The sequence below is a fragment of the Pygocentrus nattereri genome, chromosome 18 (assembly GCF_015220715.1).
Source record: "Pygocentrus nattereri isolate fPygNat1 chromosome 18, fPygNat1.pri, whole genome shotgun sequence".
Lineage (NCBI taxonomy): Eukaryota > Metazoa > Chordata > Actinopteri > Characiformes > Serrasalmidae > Pygocentrus > Pygocentrus nattereri.
Genome location: NC_051228.1, coordinates 14,255,369 through 14,271,519, shown reverse-complemented (window position 1 = coordinate 14,271,519; position 16,151 = coordinate 14,255,369). Strand labels below are relative to the sequence as shown.

Here is a 16,151-nt window from a genome sequence, read left to right as displayed (position 1 = left end):
ATGTAACTAGTGAGTCTCTTTTACTGAATGTGTTAATGTGCATCAGCAGTGCACTGCATGGGTACAGAAGATACAGCTTACAAATCCCCTACCACGCTTCCAAATTTGTAAATATGATTCTAAGAAGGTGGAACGTAACAGTGAAGATTTACAGTACAACTTATGATATATGCCTTCAAAAAATTTATATGTACAAAGCATTGTCACGCTAAATTGTATCTGGCCATGTGTAATGAGTCTAATAAAAATGTTTAACAACATATAGTGAATCATATTTCATGTTCAGTCATGATGTGAATTTAATTTTAGAATAGCAAACCCAAGAGAGGATCACCTCTTTAATTCCATGCTGCACCCCTGTGCCTCTTACAGACAGTAGGCTGCCATGCAAAATCTACTGAGAAATGCTGTATAAATGGCAGTGGCAGTAAACATCTGAAGCATTTTCTGTAATTATACATAAAAAAAGTAATAAATGACATCAGAAATCTTACTGCTTTCTTATTTTAGGGCCAAAAAGTGAGACAAATATACATACAGAAACATTTAGGAATAACAGGGAATTCTAAGTGTCCATCTCATTATTGTGTCTTTGTCTTTAATTCACCAAAAAATCTTTTGGGAGAGGGCAAAAATATTAAGTAGGTCTTTAAACCTCTAGCGATGGATGACAGGTATATATTTAAAATTCAGGTACTACTGTAAGATCAGATACTTTTTTATATAAATTTTATATTTTCTTTCTTCTTACACATGGAATTCATCTCATGAAGACTTCAGACATTAGCTGTAGTGTGACCTTTCAGGACTTGAGTCTCACACCCCTGGCCTGAGAGCCTCTTATGTATAATTACGAAATCGATTTATTATGTAACTCTGGCTGCAGGGTTTAAAATAAACTTGTTTCTTGGCTCTTAATATAGGCGGCCACGGCCATAATTAACCTGAGACGACTGAACGTGATCCTGCCTTAATTACTCTCACCTGCTTTGCATTTTAACTCCCCTTTAAAACATCCAGCACTAACCATACTCCATCTTTCTTCTGTTGCCTTGAACAGGTTTCTTTTTCTGGTGAGACAATAAACCTATCTTTTAAGGTCTAGTCCGTTTGCTTGAAGTGACACAATGCTCTGTTTGACATTTTCAGGGTCAGCCAGGGTAGTATCTGTCAAGAAAAATGAGTAAACCAGAAAAACCTCTGTCCACTCTATGGGGTAGGTTCGGCTTCCTTTTTTTACCCCAAAGGGAAAATAATACAACGCCATTGTTCACCGTCTCTCCCGTCAAGTTTGGTGGACTAAACCGCACTCTTCACTTTAGGCTGTGAACTTAACGAGTCGAATGAAGAGGAGACTTTTAAGACGGACGATACGAACCATCAACACCAACTCGCCTTGAGAACTGTAAGCTTTATACTCTCTTAGTCGTTAGCTGGCGTGTGTTCATACGGCTAAAAGTTAGCGTTTCTCTACTTACCTCAGATGTGTTTGGGCCACACGGCCAAAGACGAGTTCAACATTGTGGAGTTGGTGACCGGCGAGGGGGGTGATGGAGCCAAAGCTGTGCCAATTGTCACTTTACACGCCAAGTCAATGCCCACCGTAAGTGAGCTTGTACTTGCGCTGTTTGTCTCATTCATGAGCGCTTTCAGTCAACTGTCCTTGTCTTTGTCTTGCAGGTCAATTTGTCCGGTTTAGACTTGCACCCCCCCGTGACATTCCGCCTGAGGTACGGCTCGGGCCCAGTGTTCGTCGGAGCTGAGCACGTAGCCTGTGAGTAGGCAGATGTCGGACTTTCCGCATCAGTTAAGAAAAACTAATGAACTAATCCCCTTTAACTTTGCAGTGGAAGACTATTCTGATGAAGAGCTAGAGGATGAAGAGATGGATGAGGAGGTAGAGGAAGAAGAGGAGGATATTGAAGAGTCACCTGTGAAGAAAGTAAAGAAAAATGGTGCTGGCAAGGTAAGGCTAAATTTCATGTGCGTTATCTACACTTGAGACTTGCCGTGCTCTAAATGACTACATTCTTCTTCAAGAGAAAGAAGCCAGAAAAGGGGGATGATGAGGGGTAAGCTTTGAATCTTTTCTGTACTGTTAATGAAGCATTGACTTTCAGTATGCTAGATTGCCCTGTAATCCAATTTGCCTTTCTGAATATAGTGAAGCATCAGAGGGTGAAAATAATCCCCCTAAAAAGGTAAGAATATTAAGACATTGTAGATATTTTCACTGTGGAGTTTACCTGCATTAATTTTTTTTTCCTTTTGCCCAGGGAAAAGGAAGGGGGCGAAAACCACTGGCTGCAAAGGTTTGATTGATGAAGAGCAATTATTGCACCACTTGAGAACTTGATCTTTATCTTCAGCCTACAAAAATAAAATATCTGCAGGTGTGAAGATGCTCTTTAGGATCTGAACGCTCATTTGTGCTTCGTCTTGCATTGCAGCCATAATCTGGCTTTTATCAATAATGGCCTGTTTCCTTTCAGACACTTGTAGGGACTATTAAATCTGGTTAACTAAATGTTTGCCTTATTTTTGAGTGACCTGGTTAAGTTGTGGCATGCTTGACAGACTTAACTATTGACATGAGGCTAGAAGTGTCTAGCTTGTGAAATGGCTAGGTATTCTGGTTTAGATGCACAAGCTTAAATTTAATTGGATTACTTGCAATGTAAGCATTCTATTTTGAGTAAATACCAATTTTGGTATGGGAAATTTATGTAATCTTATTTTCTAAAGATATCAAAAATAATAGGCCTAATATGAGTGTCTGCTTGCTGTAACTACTGGGTGTGTTGTTAGATGAAGGTTCTGTTAGGAAAAACTTTGTTCCTCTTTAGACTTTGTTCTCATCTGCCCTACCCTTTGGAAAAGTCCACATCAAACGCCAGTGATTGTAGAAGATGGGTCTTTTTTTGGTGTATTTCTATTGAACTTACTCTAACATCCAATAATAGAAAAACAGACCTTTTGACTTGTCAAAATATATTTTGTCTTGTTGGACAAAATGCCCTGGCATCCATGTCTCTTGCTAGTGTCTTGACAACATGAAACACTCAAGAAGCAACTTCCCACTCAAACCTTTATTCATGTGTACAAAGTGTTCAAAATTAATCTGCAGCATGTGCTCCCGCTTTCTGCAGTGTGTTCTCAGTAAGGACCATGCTCTGTGCACTTTTGTCCATGATTTCCTGTATACAAAAAGGAATACAGCAAAATCATACCCAATTTCTAAGTATAGAAGGGAAATTAAGTCTCTCCTTGAGACTAGTTTCATTTGAACATTTTTACAGGATTTTTCACATAGCTTCTGAGACGCTTGCTAAAATGTATCCATTGGTGGTAGGGGCCTCACTTAAGTCTACAGGTTCAATCAACCTCAGCTTTTCTCAAGTATTTTTTCATCACAGAATTAACATCTCCCTCGCTGCCTTCAGCCTCCAACCTTTCTCCCTGGGGCCCACGCCTCTGCTGAGAACCTCCAGAGCCAGATGAGTCGGAGTCAGAGCCCCTCCGTGATGCTCTGGAGGGGGGTAGCTCCCCGAAGTGCACACTGAGGGCACGCCGCTGGCCTCCCCTGGAGCTGCTCCCTGCTAGGCTGCTGGTAGACTGTGCTCTGCGGATGGCTGGGACGATGTCGGAGTTGGTGTCCCCCATATCTTTGTCCGAGTCTGGATTACCAAGAAATCGGCGACTTTGAAACACCATAGGCTCTGTCCCAAGCTGGGCCTCCCCACCTTCTGCTACCAGACCCCCAAGCAGTCTGCGTCGGTTTGGCTGATAGGAGCCTGAGGTGGACAAGGTTTTTATGCAGGGTTCCTCTTCCCCTTCCTCAGGTATTGAGAGGTTGGAGAGATGACGTCGGGGACCCGTGGAGGATACTGTGGAGGTGATGGAGTCGCATGAGCTGAAACGGCTCACCTTTCCTATGGTGTTTGTGGCTGTGGAGGTGGTTGGCACAGATTCAGCAAGAGATCGCAGACTGGAGGCACGAGGTAGGAGAGGACTTGGGGGTTTCAGAATTCCTGGCCGAATTGGTTCCTCTGGGCCCTCATCAGGCTCTAGTGAAAGGGCAGAAGCTCTGCGCCGAAGAGTGGAGGCCCCTGTCGTCTGGTAAATAGGAAGTGACACTGTGCTACCTTCACCAATTTCTGACCCTCTGTCCCACCCAGCCCCAGCCCGCTTTTTCCGTAAGCCCTCCAGAAGCTCAGACAGGGCTGCAGAAGATGATGCCCTGCCAAGACCTCCAGAGCTCTGCATCCCTGCATCCTCTTCCAAGTCCTGAGAACAAGACCTGGCAAAGTACAAATGGAGGCAGATAGATCAGTCTAATTTTGATTATTTCTTAAATCAGCATATTTCTATAGTAACACATTTCAGAACTTATTGTTGTTTGGCCAGACTATGTGAGGTGATTATAATTAGAGGTTGCTTTGCAGTGAAGTACCTGAAACTGTAGGTGCTCATTGTGTCAGTGACTGACTGGCGCCCAGTACCGCTGCCACCATATGGAGAGCCTCTGCCCCCACGAACCCCACGTGGCACGCCTAGCCAGTTTCGAATGCCCTCACCCACATCCTCAGTGCCGATGCTGGACCCAACACTAGACACGCTATCCCTGACATACGAACACAGTGTCATTCAAACAGCAATACCTTGATCCCACTGACATGTCTCACTTTGGATATGACAAAGTATAAAGTGGTGCCCAACAGCTGTTAAATCTCAACACATGCCAGTATCAATATGAACGATATGAGCCACATGCATATCAGCATGCACATGGCCAAACTGTAATCCCACTCATGCAGAGAGAGACATGGCAAAACCCTGGCATGGGTGCCATGTATGGCTGCTGATGTTGCCTCTGATATCCTCATTGATACTCAGCTGAGCATGCTTGCTCAGTCAACCACAAGCTCATTAGCCCAGACTCCCTATCTCTGGAGTGCTGTCGTTATCAGACCTCTCCCTACATGACCTGCTGTTCCAGGACCTGTTTACAGGCTCAGAGGTGTCTGACTGACACATACAATACGGCGCACAAGTCTGTTAAATTCACATGCCTGGTACCAAATTGTGGCTATTCACATTTAAGTGAACAGGAATATTAGAACATTGCTCAATTTCTGTGATATGGAAATGCTCTGCTCGCCTATTCCACTACGGTAATTGGGCTTTCTATATCCACATAGCTTGTAAGGCCTTAGGTTAGGTGCACCTGTATTGCATGAAGGTGGATCTCCTTCTCAGAGCTTTCACTACCAACAGATGATGGAGAAGAGAAATGGAGAGAGAGAAAGAAGAAGAACGGCACCGGGGGTCCTGGATAATGCGCATGCATTATTCAGGAGAAAAAGCATATCACAGCTGGTGAACTTTGAAAGGAACTTGCATACAAAGAAAAGCTTCTTGTATTTAACAAGGCATATGCAGAGAAGGAGTGTGGGTCTGTGGCAGTGTGTGGCCTCTTTAGCTTGTGTCTGTTTGTTTCCATATACTAGGAGCACTCCTGGATGTGAAACAAGAGGATGAATAAACAGTGCTCAAACATACATTTTATGGTACTTAGCATTCAAATAATGCAATTATACAATCATGGTTTTAGCATGTGCATGAAATTGCACCCATGAGCTATATTCATTTATCCAAGCAGGGCCAAGTTTTTCAAAAGCAATGTAGATTACCACTGTCATTTTATTGTTTTATAGCAGTTGGATTATATATGATAAGTCCACATAGTTGAGGAACATGTTTGTGAATGTTCTGCATGACAGGCTTCTAAAATATGACCTGATCTTTTCTAATAAAAAGGAAAGCCTTAATCAACAAACGGCACCCAGTATTTCATTATTGATCAAGTAGTCGAAACAATCAAGGTCACTGATGGAAAAGATAAATGAACCAGGAGTTGGGATTAATAACTGGATAATGAAGAGATTTGGCACCATTAGCTACTCTTCCTTTAGTGGATGCTCACAATGCAAGAGCTTTCTATAGAATCACACATACACAACAACAGTACTCTGCCTTGCAGTTGTTTGTAGATTGAGAAATGAGAAAGACACTAAGAGTGAGCTGAAAGCATATAATGTCACTGTGGAGGAAAGCAAAAAAGGTAACATCTCAAATTTGCTGAAGACTCCCTCATTCCACAGCACTATTTTCATGAACGATGAGCCATACGTAGCATAAAAAGTTTAACTGTATACATTATCATGTTTGTGAGGAAAAAGTACATTGAAACCTCTTCCCAAATATGAAGCATGGTGGAGGGAGAAAAATGGTGTGGGATTGCCTTGCTGCGTCAGAGACCAGAGTGCTAGAAAGCTAAGCAATTCTGATAAAAAAATAGTTATATCTAGGGATGCACCAACATGGAAATCTGGGCTGAAGCTGATATCCGATAGTTTACATGGATGTACTGGCAGATGCTGATATCCGCTATTCTACAAGTACATACCTTTACATTGTGGGCATGCAAAACTGCTTATTTTCAGTGGGGGTATGCACACCTGCGCCAGTGCTCCACCAAGTGCTGTTCAATTCTAAGTGCATCACACCATGCTACTCCACAATTTGCCACTGCTACGTTAAATTAAAGTTAAAACAAAGCCTCAGTAAATTACATGTGGCTTGAACTTTACTCAGAGAAAGACAGTCAATCTTTTAGGAAAACAGACACATGTTAATGATAAGTTACCTCAGCTAACATTACTAACAGACATTTTCAGCTTTCAGTTTGAAAACAGTTTGTCAAGACATAGTATACTGTTATTAAGTGGGATATATGTTGCTGAATACTTCATTTAATTCAATTTATAATAGCAGAGAAAATATTAACTTGAAACTACCATTCAACAGCTCTCCCTTCCGGTGCCTCAAACACCAGAATGTAAGTGCTGCACCACTTAAGATGGAACAGGAAAATTTGAAAAGAAGCTGGAGAATAAGCAAAGTTCAGCTTTTTAATTTTGATGCTGGTATTGTTTTTTTTTTTTAATGAGATTGAAGTGATCAGAATATCCTACCATAGAGTTTAATGTACGGAGCCTTAGGCGCCAAAATGTAGCTGTTGCACCATTTAATGTATAGCAGGAAAATCTTAACAAAAAGCTGTCAAATAAGAAGCTAACTTCAGCTTTGTAGTTTTAATGCTGGTAGTTTTATTAAAGCTAACACTTAGAGCTTTATGTACAGTGTTACCTGAGGAGATTTTGTTTGTGTGTGTGGTGCTGTGGGAGCAAATATTCGCTGTGCATCCCTAAAACTTAAAAGAGTTTGGGTCATGCAACATGACAATGATCCAAAATAGCATTAAAGAATTTCCATATTTTAAAACGGCAAGTCAGAGCCATATGGATTACTGGAACCATGTCCTGTAGTCTGACGAGACCAAGATAAATCTGTTTGGCTCAGATTGTCCAGCATGTGTGATGGCACCCTGGTGAGGAGTACCAAGACAACTGTCTCTTGCCTACAGTCAAGCATGGTGGTGGTAGCATCATGATCTGGAGCTGCATGAGTGCTGCGAGCACTGAGGAGCTGCAGTTCATTGAGGGAAATATGAATTTCAACATGTACTGTGACATTCTGAAGCAGAGCATGATCCTGTCCCTTCAGAAATTGCACCACATGGCAGTTTTCTAACTCGATAACAACCCCAAACACACCTCCAAGATGACAACTGTCTTGCTGAAGGCAAAGGTGATGGACTGGCCAAGTATATCTCCAGACCTAAACCCAATTGAGCACCTTTGGGGCATCCTCAAGCTGAAGGAGGCGGACGAGGAGGAGTGGACGAGGATTCCAGTAGCAACCTTTGCAGCTCTGGTGAATTCCATGCCCAAGAGGGTTAAGGCAGTGGTAGGTAATAATGGTGGTCACACAAAATATTGACACTTGGAGCACAATTTGGACATGTTCACTGTGAGGTGTACTCACTTGTGTTGTTTAGACATGAATGGCTATGTGTTGAGTTATTTTCAGAGTACAGTAAATCTATACTGCTATAGAAGCTGTACACTGACTACTTTAAGTAACATCCAAGTTTCATTTCTATAGTGTTGTTTATTATATAAAGATATAATAAAATATTTGCAGAAATGTGAGGGGTGTACTCACTTTTGTGAGATACTGTATGCATGAACTGCATTTAATAGAGGAAATGGTCAAAATACCTCTACTGTGCAAGACAGTGAATGAAAGTATTTGCTTGAGGTTAGTGCCAGTTAAGAAGGCACTGCAAAAGGTTTTGTGTTTATTAAATTGACAGTTTTAGTAATTACAATGGCTTGATGCAGATCAGCTCACATTCTAGGAGCCATCCATAGAGAAATCAAGATAATTCCCAAGGATTCACAGTTTGCCGACTGTATCAGCTTCTCTTTAATGCTGTTTTTACTGTTCACACTCACTACTTTTGTTTTCAGGTATTGCTCTTCAGATAGCATTCAAGTTGCACAAGATGAGACTTCAGTGTATCATTTCGCTATCTTTTTCTGCACATCTTGAGGAAAAATGTCTGCTAATTTCTTCATGTTAACACTCCAGTGCTTTGGGAAAACTGAGGCCAAAGTAGTCATGCTAAGATTTTTAAAGAGAGTGCTGCCCAAAGAGACTTAAAAATGTACTGTCATTATGTCAAGTGACAGAAAAAGAGGTTCTCCTCATTAAGTCTTCTATAATAGAGTTCTGTAAGTAAGGAACACTGCACACTCATATCCGTGGAGACACACTGTCTGCTGCTGTCGGATATAGCATAGTTTCAGCCAAGCACCGCAGACTTTCAGATGAAATTAATCCATGTTATGCAACCCAAGCGTCTGTATCTCTGAGCCCACATTCATGGCATCATACCCGTACACAGAACATGGAGGGGGGGATGGGGGTGGGGGCGCACACAAGGCAGAACAGGTTGACAAAAGGGCAGCAGGAAGGGCAAGGGCAAAAGTGCTTACACATCTCTCTTTCTAGAGAAGGACTCCACAGCAGTCTGTACACTGTATAACAAAAAATAATAGCGACAGTGAGTAAGCAGGGGGAGACTGTGAGAATCAGACAAGCCTGAGGAGAAGCATAGCAAAATGAGATTTTGGTTTCTCCTGACCAAAACAAGGAATCAAAAGAATGTGATACATGAACCTAGCAGTGCAGGCAGGGCTGTGATAATATACCTTAAAACATTAGCTTACAAATTATAGCACCAACTTGGTTAAGAAGTAGGTAATAAACAAGCAAATCTCAATTTCCTTTTTAAATTAATTGATTGGATTTTTAGTGACATCAAACTTCAGATTAATAATCTGTTAACTCAATTAATTTTTTTTTCAGTTAACACACTTTCCTAGTTTGACCCTTCAAACCACCTTTAGATCCAGGCTAAATCCAGCTGCTCGCATGCTGTTGCTATGACTGTGATCCAAATCTCATCCAAAAACAGCTTTTAACCAAATAGCAACTTTCTTTGATAGTTATTTCAAACTTTTGCAGTACATTTCTGTTTTACCAAAGAATGATGCTAAGTCTTATGTAAGCAAAACACATCACTGATGTGTCAATATCAGTAATTCCTTTAACATTAGCACCAAAAACAATGTAACTAAATTACTGAAAGTAATAAATCCTTTCTGATAAAACTTGTTTCATATAGGTATAACAGAGTGAGCGTCTTTTCAAATGGGAAACAATCTTTGTTTAAGGTCAAATTTCAGCATATTATTCGTGATTAACTGCACAACATGATGTGATTAATCGTTTGACAGCCCTAGTATTTTCATATGCGGAGGCCCTTCTTCAAGAGTTCCGCTACTTCTTTAGCCTGCACAAATTCTCATGCATGCTATAAGAAGGAAAAAGGATTTGCTGTTACAAAACCACTGTGACAAACTGTGTCTTGATAATTTGGAGAGTGGAAAATGTCTTCACAAGTGAAGTAAAACCGGAGCAACTGAACATGGCGGTTTCAACCAAGTAAAATTTTTCAAACCTCAGGCAAAGGAGCAGTCCAACATGAGCCTATATTTTTCCTAATGGCTGCCTGTGGGACTGAGTAGAGCAAAAAGGATCCTACTAACATATTCTTTTTAATTCATTAACACTTCTGATTAATAAAGAACCTTGCCTCCATTTCACTTTTTCAATCAATTGTCTGCAGCAACTCCTCAAGAAAGGGCATACCTTTCAGTGTCACTTTCATCACTCGACTCAACCTCCTCCAAGGCAGCCTGTAGATCAGCGATACGTCGGATTGATGTCTCCAGATCAGCTTGCAGAGTCTGCCGCACTGCACTAAGCTCCTCCACTTGCATTTCCTGGGCAAAGATAAGACCAGATCAAAATCCCAGAAAGCAAGTGATATTCTGAACGTGAATGTGAAGTGAACCAGGGAAGAAGCATAAAAAAGCATAAAGAAAACAAAAAATATGAAAGAAAATAAAAAAGCAAAGAAAAATAAATGGCAATTGAACACAATATTGTTTAAAAGAAAAACAAATCAGCAGACTGCACAGAGATCAAAACAGTCTGAATTTTAATTTTACTTGTTTTTTGTATTTCAATAGCTCTACATTTAATCATGACAATGTCATTTATTCATTATTGAAACATACCTAAATTTTCTAATCTACAGTTTCAAAAATATTTTTGCATCTCTGTTCAACACATAAACAACTTGTTTATTAGTTTAGTAAATAAGCCTTGCTTATGGCTTTTCTCAATCACCATAATTACAGTGGAAGAGAGAAGGCAATGATTGATTTAATGATTCATTTTGCCATTTTCTTTGTGCAATCTCCAGGCCTGGCTCTCCTGTATTGGCCAACCACTGTCTGCTTATGATTAATTCCTATTGTCTCCTCGAGGTTATTGATACAACAAATCCCATTCCACTCCTCTCATCTCCATGACAACCACATCTCCAGTGTCCCCTCCCTTTCACGACCAATAACCTGGAGTGCTTCAGAATGTGTGTGTGTGTACTTGTGCACATGTGTGTATATAAACACTCTCAGTATGTTAGCACTTGGAAGAAATGCTTCCCACTGTTTATGCATGCAGTAAGCATCGATACTGGTGTAGCTAATATTCATAATATTGAATCTCCTTCCACCCTCAGCACAGAGGTCAAATTATATTACACGCAGGCAGGTGTCTGAGCGCCTTCTTCCTCATGTTAAATTATGAATATTTACAGTTGTTCTCAAGGCTTTCAATATTTTCTTCCCTGCAATAATATGCCCCACTCTCAAGCACGCTAGAAAAGGTAAAATGTACCAAGTGACATGAGGATATGCATACATTTGTCTTAAGGGCACTTGTGCCTAACAGTTCAAAGTAAAAGGGATATTTGAATGCAACAGTAAGTGAATGTCTCCTTACCAGGACTGTTTCATATTTTGGAATGAGCCTTTTATAGCTTAGGCTGGATGCCAGATATTTCTTTTCTTATATCTATATCTATCTATTTATCTCTCTCTCTCTCTCTCTCTCTCTCTCTTTCTCTCTTTCTCTCTCTCTCTCTCTCTCTGGATATGAACATGTGGACTCAACTTCTTTGATCGACCCTGGCAAGGCCTGTTCTGAGTGGACCCTGTCCTAGAAAACCACTGTATGACCTTCACCACTGTGCTATGGCTCAGTTTCAGGGTGTTAACAATCTTCCTATAGCCTAGGCCATCTTTGTGAAGAGCAACAAGTCTATTTCTCACATCCTCAGAGAGGTCTTTGCCATGAGATGCCATGTTGAATATCCAACAGCCAGCATAACCAAATTGTACCCAAAACTCATTTTTAACATTTAACAGCCCAGCTCCCTGTGTGTATGTGTGTATGCAAGCTGTACACTGCCTACTTTAAGTTTTTTCCAAGTTTCATTTCTATAGTGTTGTCCCATGAAAAGATATAACAAAATATTTGCAGAAATGTGAGTGGTGTACTCACTTTTGTGAGATACTGTATTATAGGTGCAGTGGGTAGCGCTGTCGCCTCACAGCAAGAAGGGCCTGGATTCGTGTCCTGGTGGGAAAACCAGGGTCCTTTCCAAAGACATGCAGTCAGATCATAGGGGGCATGCTAAATTGCCCCTAGGTGTGATTGTGTGAGTGAATGTATATGTCTGTCTTTCTATCTGCCCTGTGATGGCTTATTTATACTTTTGCTGATTGAAAAGGTGTATTTATGTAAATGTGTTAGTTTTCATGACATCACAAAAAAGCAGGCTGTTTTTGCAGCTTGGTTTTTAAATATGACCTGTTTGGAATGAGAACTGGCATGTATTAAACTTGTTTAATTTTAAGATGACAAAAAATGACTTCAGCATATTCACATTCACTGCTCCAGTGTTAACTATACCATTAGCTTATCTGAAGTGGGAGCCTCTGCCACTAAAATCTCCTATTTATGAGACACGAAAACCTACTTTTTTAAGTTGAATGGTTAAATGACTTCCCTGATTTGACATCTATCTGCTTTAAATAGGCCTACGTGCATATTCTAGCAGTGCTCAAACATATTTGTCTATATCCATATATTTGAATAAACTGTAAAATAAAAAATGTTTCAAATATTCTGTGTGCTACTAATTTCTTTTGTGATACTGATCTTTAGCACATATTTACAGATGATACCAGGAGGCCTGAACTAAAGGTTTGATGGACGTGGTAATAATAAGTAAGGCGAGAATTTTGCAAAGGGTGAATTCAATCTTCTACTATGCTTACAATTTTTTATTTAATCAAATTATCAAAAATTAAGATTATTAAATTGTGTTGATTTGACTTGGATGGGCAGAGATGAACATATTAGCATATCTAAAACACACAGGTGAAGACTTTTAATCAGTAACTTAAGCCATTTTATGCTCCATAAACAACACAAGTAAAACACTTTAATCCACTATTATTAATGTACAGCTGTATTGTATATCCCCTAATTGCTGTCAATCTTCCCTTCAGAACATGAGGCCAAGTTCTAATTTATTGATATATTTTATTTATTTTACATTTGATGAGTTTGTTTTGACAAAATTAGAAAAATTCAGAGACGTGAATTAAGCTGCAAAAGAATATTTTGTAGTAATATATTTTTTTATTCAGTCTACTAAACTTATGTGCTTATGTGTGTTTGGATTACCAGCTCTACACGGCGGCGGCTGCTCTCCTGCTCTCTGAGGCTCAGATCCTCCATCTCCAGCTTCATGTCTGCCAGTCTCTGTTGGTAGTATTGGGAGTTCTCTCTCTCTCTGGCCTCAGCCTGAGCTGACTGCTCCAGCTCCTCACCTAGCCTCACCACACTATCCCTCAGACGCAGCACTAACACCTACACACACACACACACACACACACACACACACACACACACACACACACACACACACACACACACACACACACAGTAAGACAGCTAGAAAAGAATCTGTTATGAACATGTTGTAAGTACAGACTACTGTCACCAAACCTCAGTTGTAGAGTAACTCCATCGTGCAAACCTGATTTAACTCAGCACAAATAATCAAACCTTTAAAGCTGAGGAAAGCAAAAGAAAAACAAAAAACTGCAGGCTACAGATGCAGGCTAACCGGGCTGGGGAACCACTGATATACACTATACTGAACCTTAACGATAAAGATCCCCATACCTCAATATCACTTAAAAAGACCATACTCACTTTCCTTCAGGAACAGAATTTCTTTTTTAAGTAATTAATCTAACTAAAACATTATATAAAGCTGGCTTATCAATTGTGCAGCAATGAATGGGCAACAGGCTGCAAGTGTAAACCTACAAAAGTATACCTATATGGTAGATCTTTCTTTTAAAATAGATAGGTATAACTTAATATCCAGTGAAATGTAAGAAGGGCAGGTTTGGATTTTTTTGTGCTCATACTGACCTCAAACCTCTTGACCTGCCCTCTTTGGAATTCAAGCTTGTTCTCCAGGTCGCAGACACGTGCCTCCTGCTTGCTCACAATGCTGCGTGCCACAGTGGAAGACTCCAGAAACTGCACACGTGCTACACTTAACTGCAGCTGAGGGGAGGACAACCGAACAGTGGGAGAAATAAGGAGATAACATTTGGATTTCCAAGCATACAGTAGTTTTCTGGATATATTGGAGTATGTCTAATGATGTTTACTTATGATGAACTGCTGAGTAGGTGTGGGTAGGTGTTCAATATGTCAGTCTTATGTTCATCTTCCTATTTTACAATAAACTGCACTAAGGCAAAAATATAACATCAAGACATTTCAAGACGTTTTCATGATACACAATGTGTATCACAATATGAAGTTTTTTGAAGTTTGTAAATTAGCTGGAATGGACAAAACGCTCCAAATGAAAAAGTATAGCCACATTAAAAAAACCTGTGAGAAAGTATTATAACAGTGTTTCTTTTTATTCAACATTTGCAAAATTACTTAAAAAGGCAACAGAAAGAAAAAAAATCCAACAATTACCAAAAGTAAACTAATAAAATATAAGATATTAACATTGTGTGCAGACATTTGATCAGCTTGCTACTTGTTACTATACGCTGGTTGTTATTGTTTACAGACTCTCTCTGATTAATCTAAATCTAATAACACTCGACAAACCCAGAAAAGCATATTACAAAGTCTACCACAATAACAATACTATATAATCACACTGCCCATCCCAACTGTGCATGAACATATTTGTATTTTGAAATTGACCTCTTTATGGACCCTTACCTGCTCCTGAAGACTTTGTCTTTCCTTCTTCAGTTCTTGCAACTCTGCCTGCAGCTCCCGGATCTGAGTGATGTCACTGGAAGACTGCAAATACAAACCTACATTAGCTGCTAAGAAAGCTTCCAGATATCCCCTCAGGTCAAAAACACACTGCATGAGCACTGTGTATTCACCTGAGCAATCAGGGCTTTGTGTTTCTTCATGAGCTCATTGAGGTCCTCCTGGTCTTCCTCCAGCCTTTTCAGCAGATCAGTCTTCTCGTACTGCAGCTGAGACAACTGTTCATCCACCTGAGAGACGAGAGAAGGCTGTAAATCAAAAAGACAACATACTATGCTTTGTGCCTCTGTGCTGTTACAATCCCTGGACATTAGTTGTATGTTGACATCTTCTTACCAGGCTCTTGTGTTTGCAGATGCTCTCCAGCTCCATCTGAGCATTCTCCAGCTCCATGGCAAGAGTCTTCTGAATACTTTCAGCTTCCAGACGCCGCGCCTCACTGTCCTCCAGCTAGTACACACACAGAATCAATAACAGCTCCACAGAAATAATGGTAGCAAAAGCAACAGTAACAACCAGTATTCAGCTAACATATATATTACTCAAATATATATATATATATATATATAAACCTCAGTGTTTGCACACACACACACACACACGATAGAAAAGACTGAATAAACATTCCCTGATCAATAAACTAAATATTGGCTGACTAGAGAATTTGGAGCCCTCCTAAAAAGGTTATATAGGGGAGCAGACTATGGATTGTATGCATTGGAATTTTTGACTGTGGTGAACTGAATTCACAGAAGGGAGCTGTACTAGATGACATGGGTTGGTATGGGCTAGACCAGAATGTGTTTTTAAAAGAAAATACATCATATGCATTTGGTTTTAAGGGTTACCAAAAAGATGTAAAGTTTAAATATGATGGGGGATAAAATGGTATGGAATTTTGTAAAAGGGGAGGGGAGGTTACCTCATCACCCCAGAGGGCAATAAAAAGGGATGTTTTGAGACTCAATAAAGTGAAGGCCTTTTCCATTCCTTTCACAAGAACTCTGCTGAAGTCTTTTTTCACTCTTTAGTCTTTTTCATTTTCATTTATATCTTTGACTCTTATAATACTTTCTGAAGATGTTAGCTTACAGATAGTTATTAAGGCAATAGCATAGACAATATTAGAGATAAATGTCCAGACCCTGGGAAAAAGAAATAGCTCTTGGCTGCAACAATAGTGTAATCAAAAAACAGAGCAAGGTGAAAACTAATAAAACTCAGAACAGTTTGTACCAGACTAGCAGTAAAGCCCCATCTGACAGAAAAATTATTTGAGGAACTTGAGAAATATCTTCTACTGGCCAGTTATCTTCTCAGGACATGAATGAGAAAACACAGAGCGTGCCAAACTTGCAGAGTTCTTTTTTTTT

General features: G+C 40.0%; 2 protein-coding genes across 5 annotated transcripts in view; one reads left to right on the top strand and one right to left on the bottom strand.

Moving 5' to 3' along the window:
• Positions 1–1,030: 1,030 nt before the first annotated feature.
• Positions 1,031–2,527, top strand: npm2b (nucleophosmin/nucleoplasmin, 2b). Its single transcript, XM_017693582.1, has 9 exons — positions 1,031–1,073; positions 1,150–1,216; positions 1,323–1,405; positions 1,484–1,603; positions 1,681–1,774; positions 1,848–1,966; positions 2,041–2,072; positions 2,165–2,201; positions 2,277–2,527. Exons 2-9 carry the CDS (start codon positions 1,180–1,182, stop codon positions 2,316–2,318), a joined length of 564 nt encoding a protein of 187 aa, XP_017549071.1. The 5' UTR covers positions 1,031–1,073; positions 1,150–1,179; the 3' UTR covers positions 2,319–2,527.
• Positions 2,528–3,070: 543 nt separating this feature from the next.
• The window catches only part of LOC108425233 (unconventional myosin-XVIIIb), a 61,297-nt gene continuing 48,216 nt past the window's right edge, over positions 3,071–16,151 (bottom strand). For 3 of the 4 annotated variants that reach the window (XM_017693757.2, XM_017693756.2, XM_017693759.2), the window contains 9 exons: positions 15,115–15,228; positions 14,892–15,008; positions 14,719–14,802; positions 13,897–14,034; positions 13,138–13,323; positions 10,186–10,319; positions 8,967–9,008; positions 4,454–4,624; positions 3,071–4,300 (listed from right to left, as the gene is read on the bottom strand). In XM_017693757.2, coding sequence (XP_017549246.1) covers positions 3,376–4,300; positions 4,454–4,624; positions 8,967–9,008; positions 10,186–10,319; positions 13,138–13,323; positions 13,897–14,034; positions 14,719–14,802; positions 14,892–15,008; positions 15,115–15,228 — 1,911 coding nt within the window. In that variant the 3' untranslated portion in view covers positions 3,071–3,375. The remainder of the gene's footprint in view (positions 4,301–4,453; positions 4,625–8,966; positions 9,009–10,185; positions 10,320–13,137; positions 13,324–13,896; positions 14,035–14,718; positions 14,803–14,891; positions 15,009–15,114; positions 15,229–16,151) is intronic. The other variant, XM_017693758.2, reaches the window with a different exon arrangement.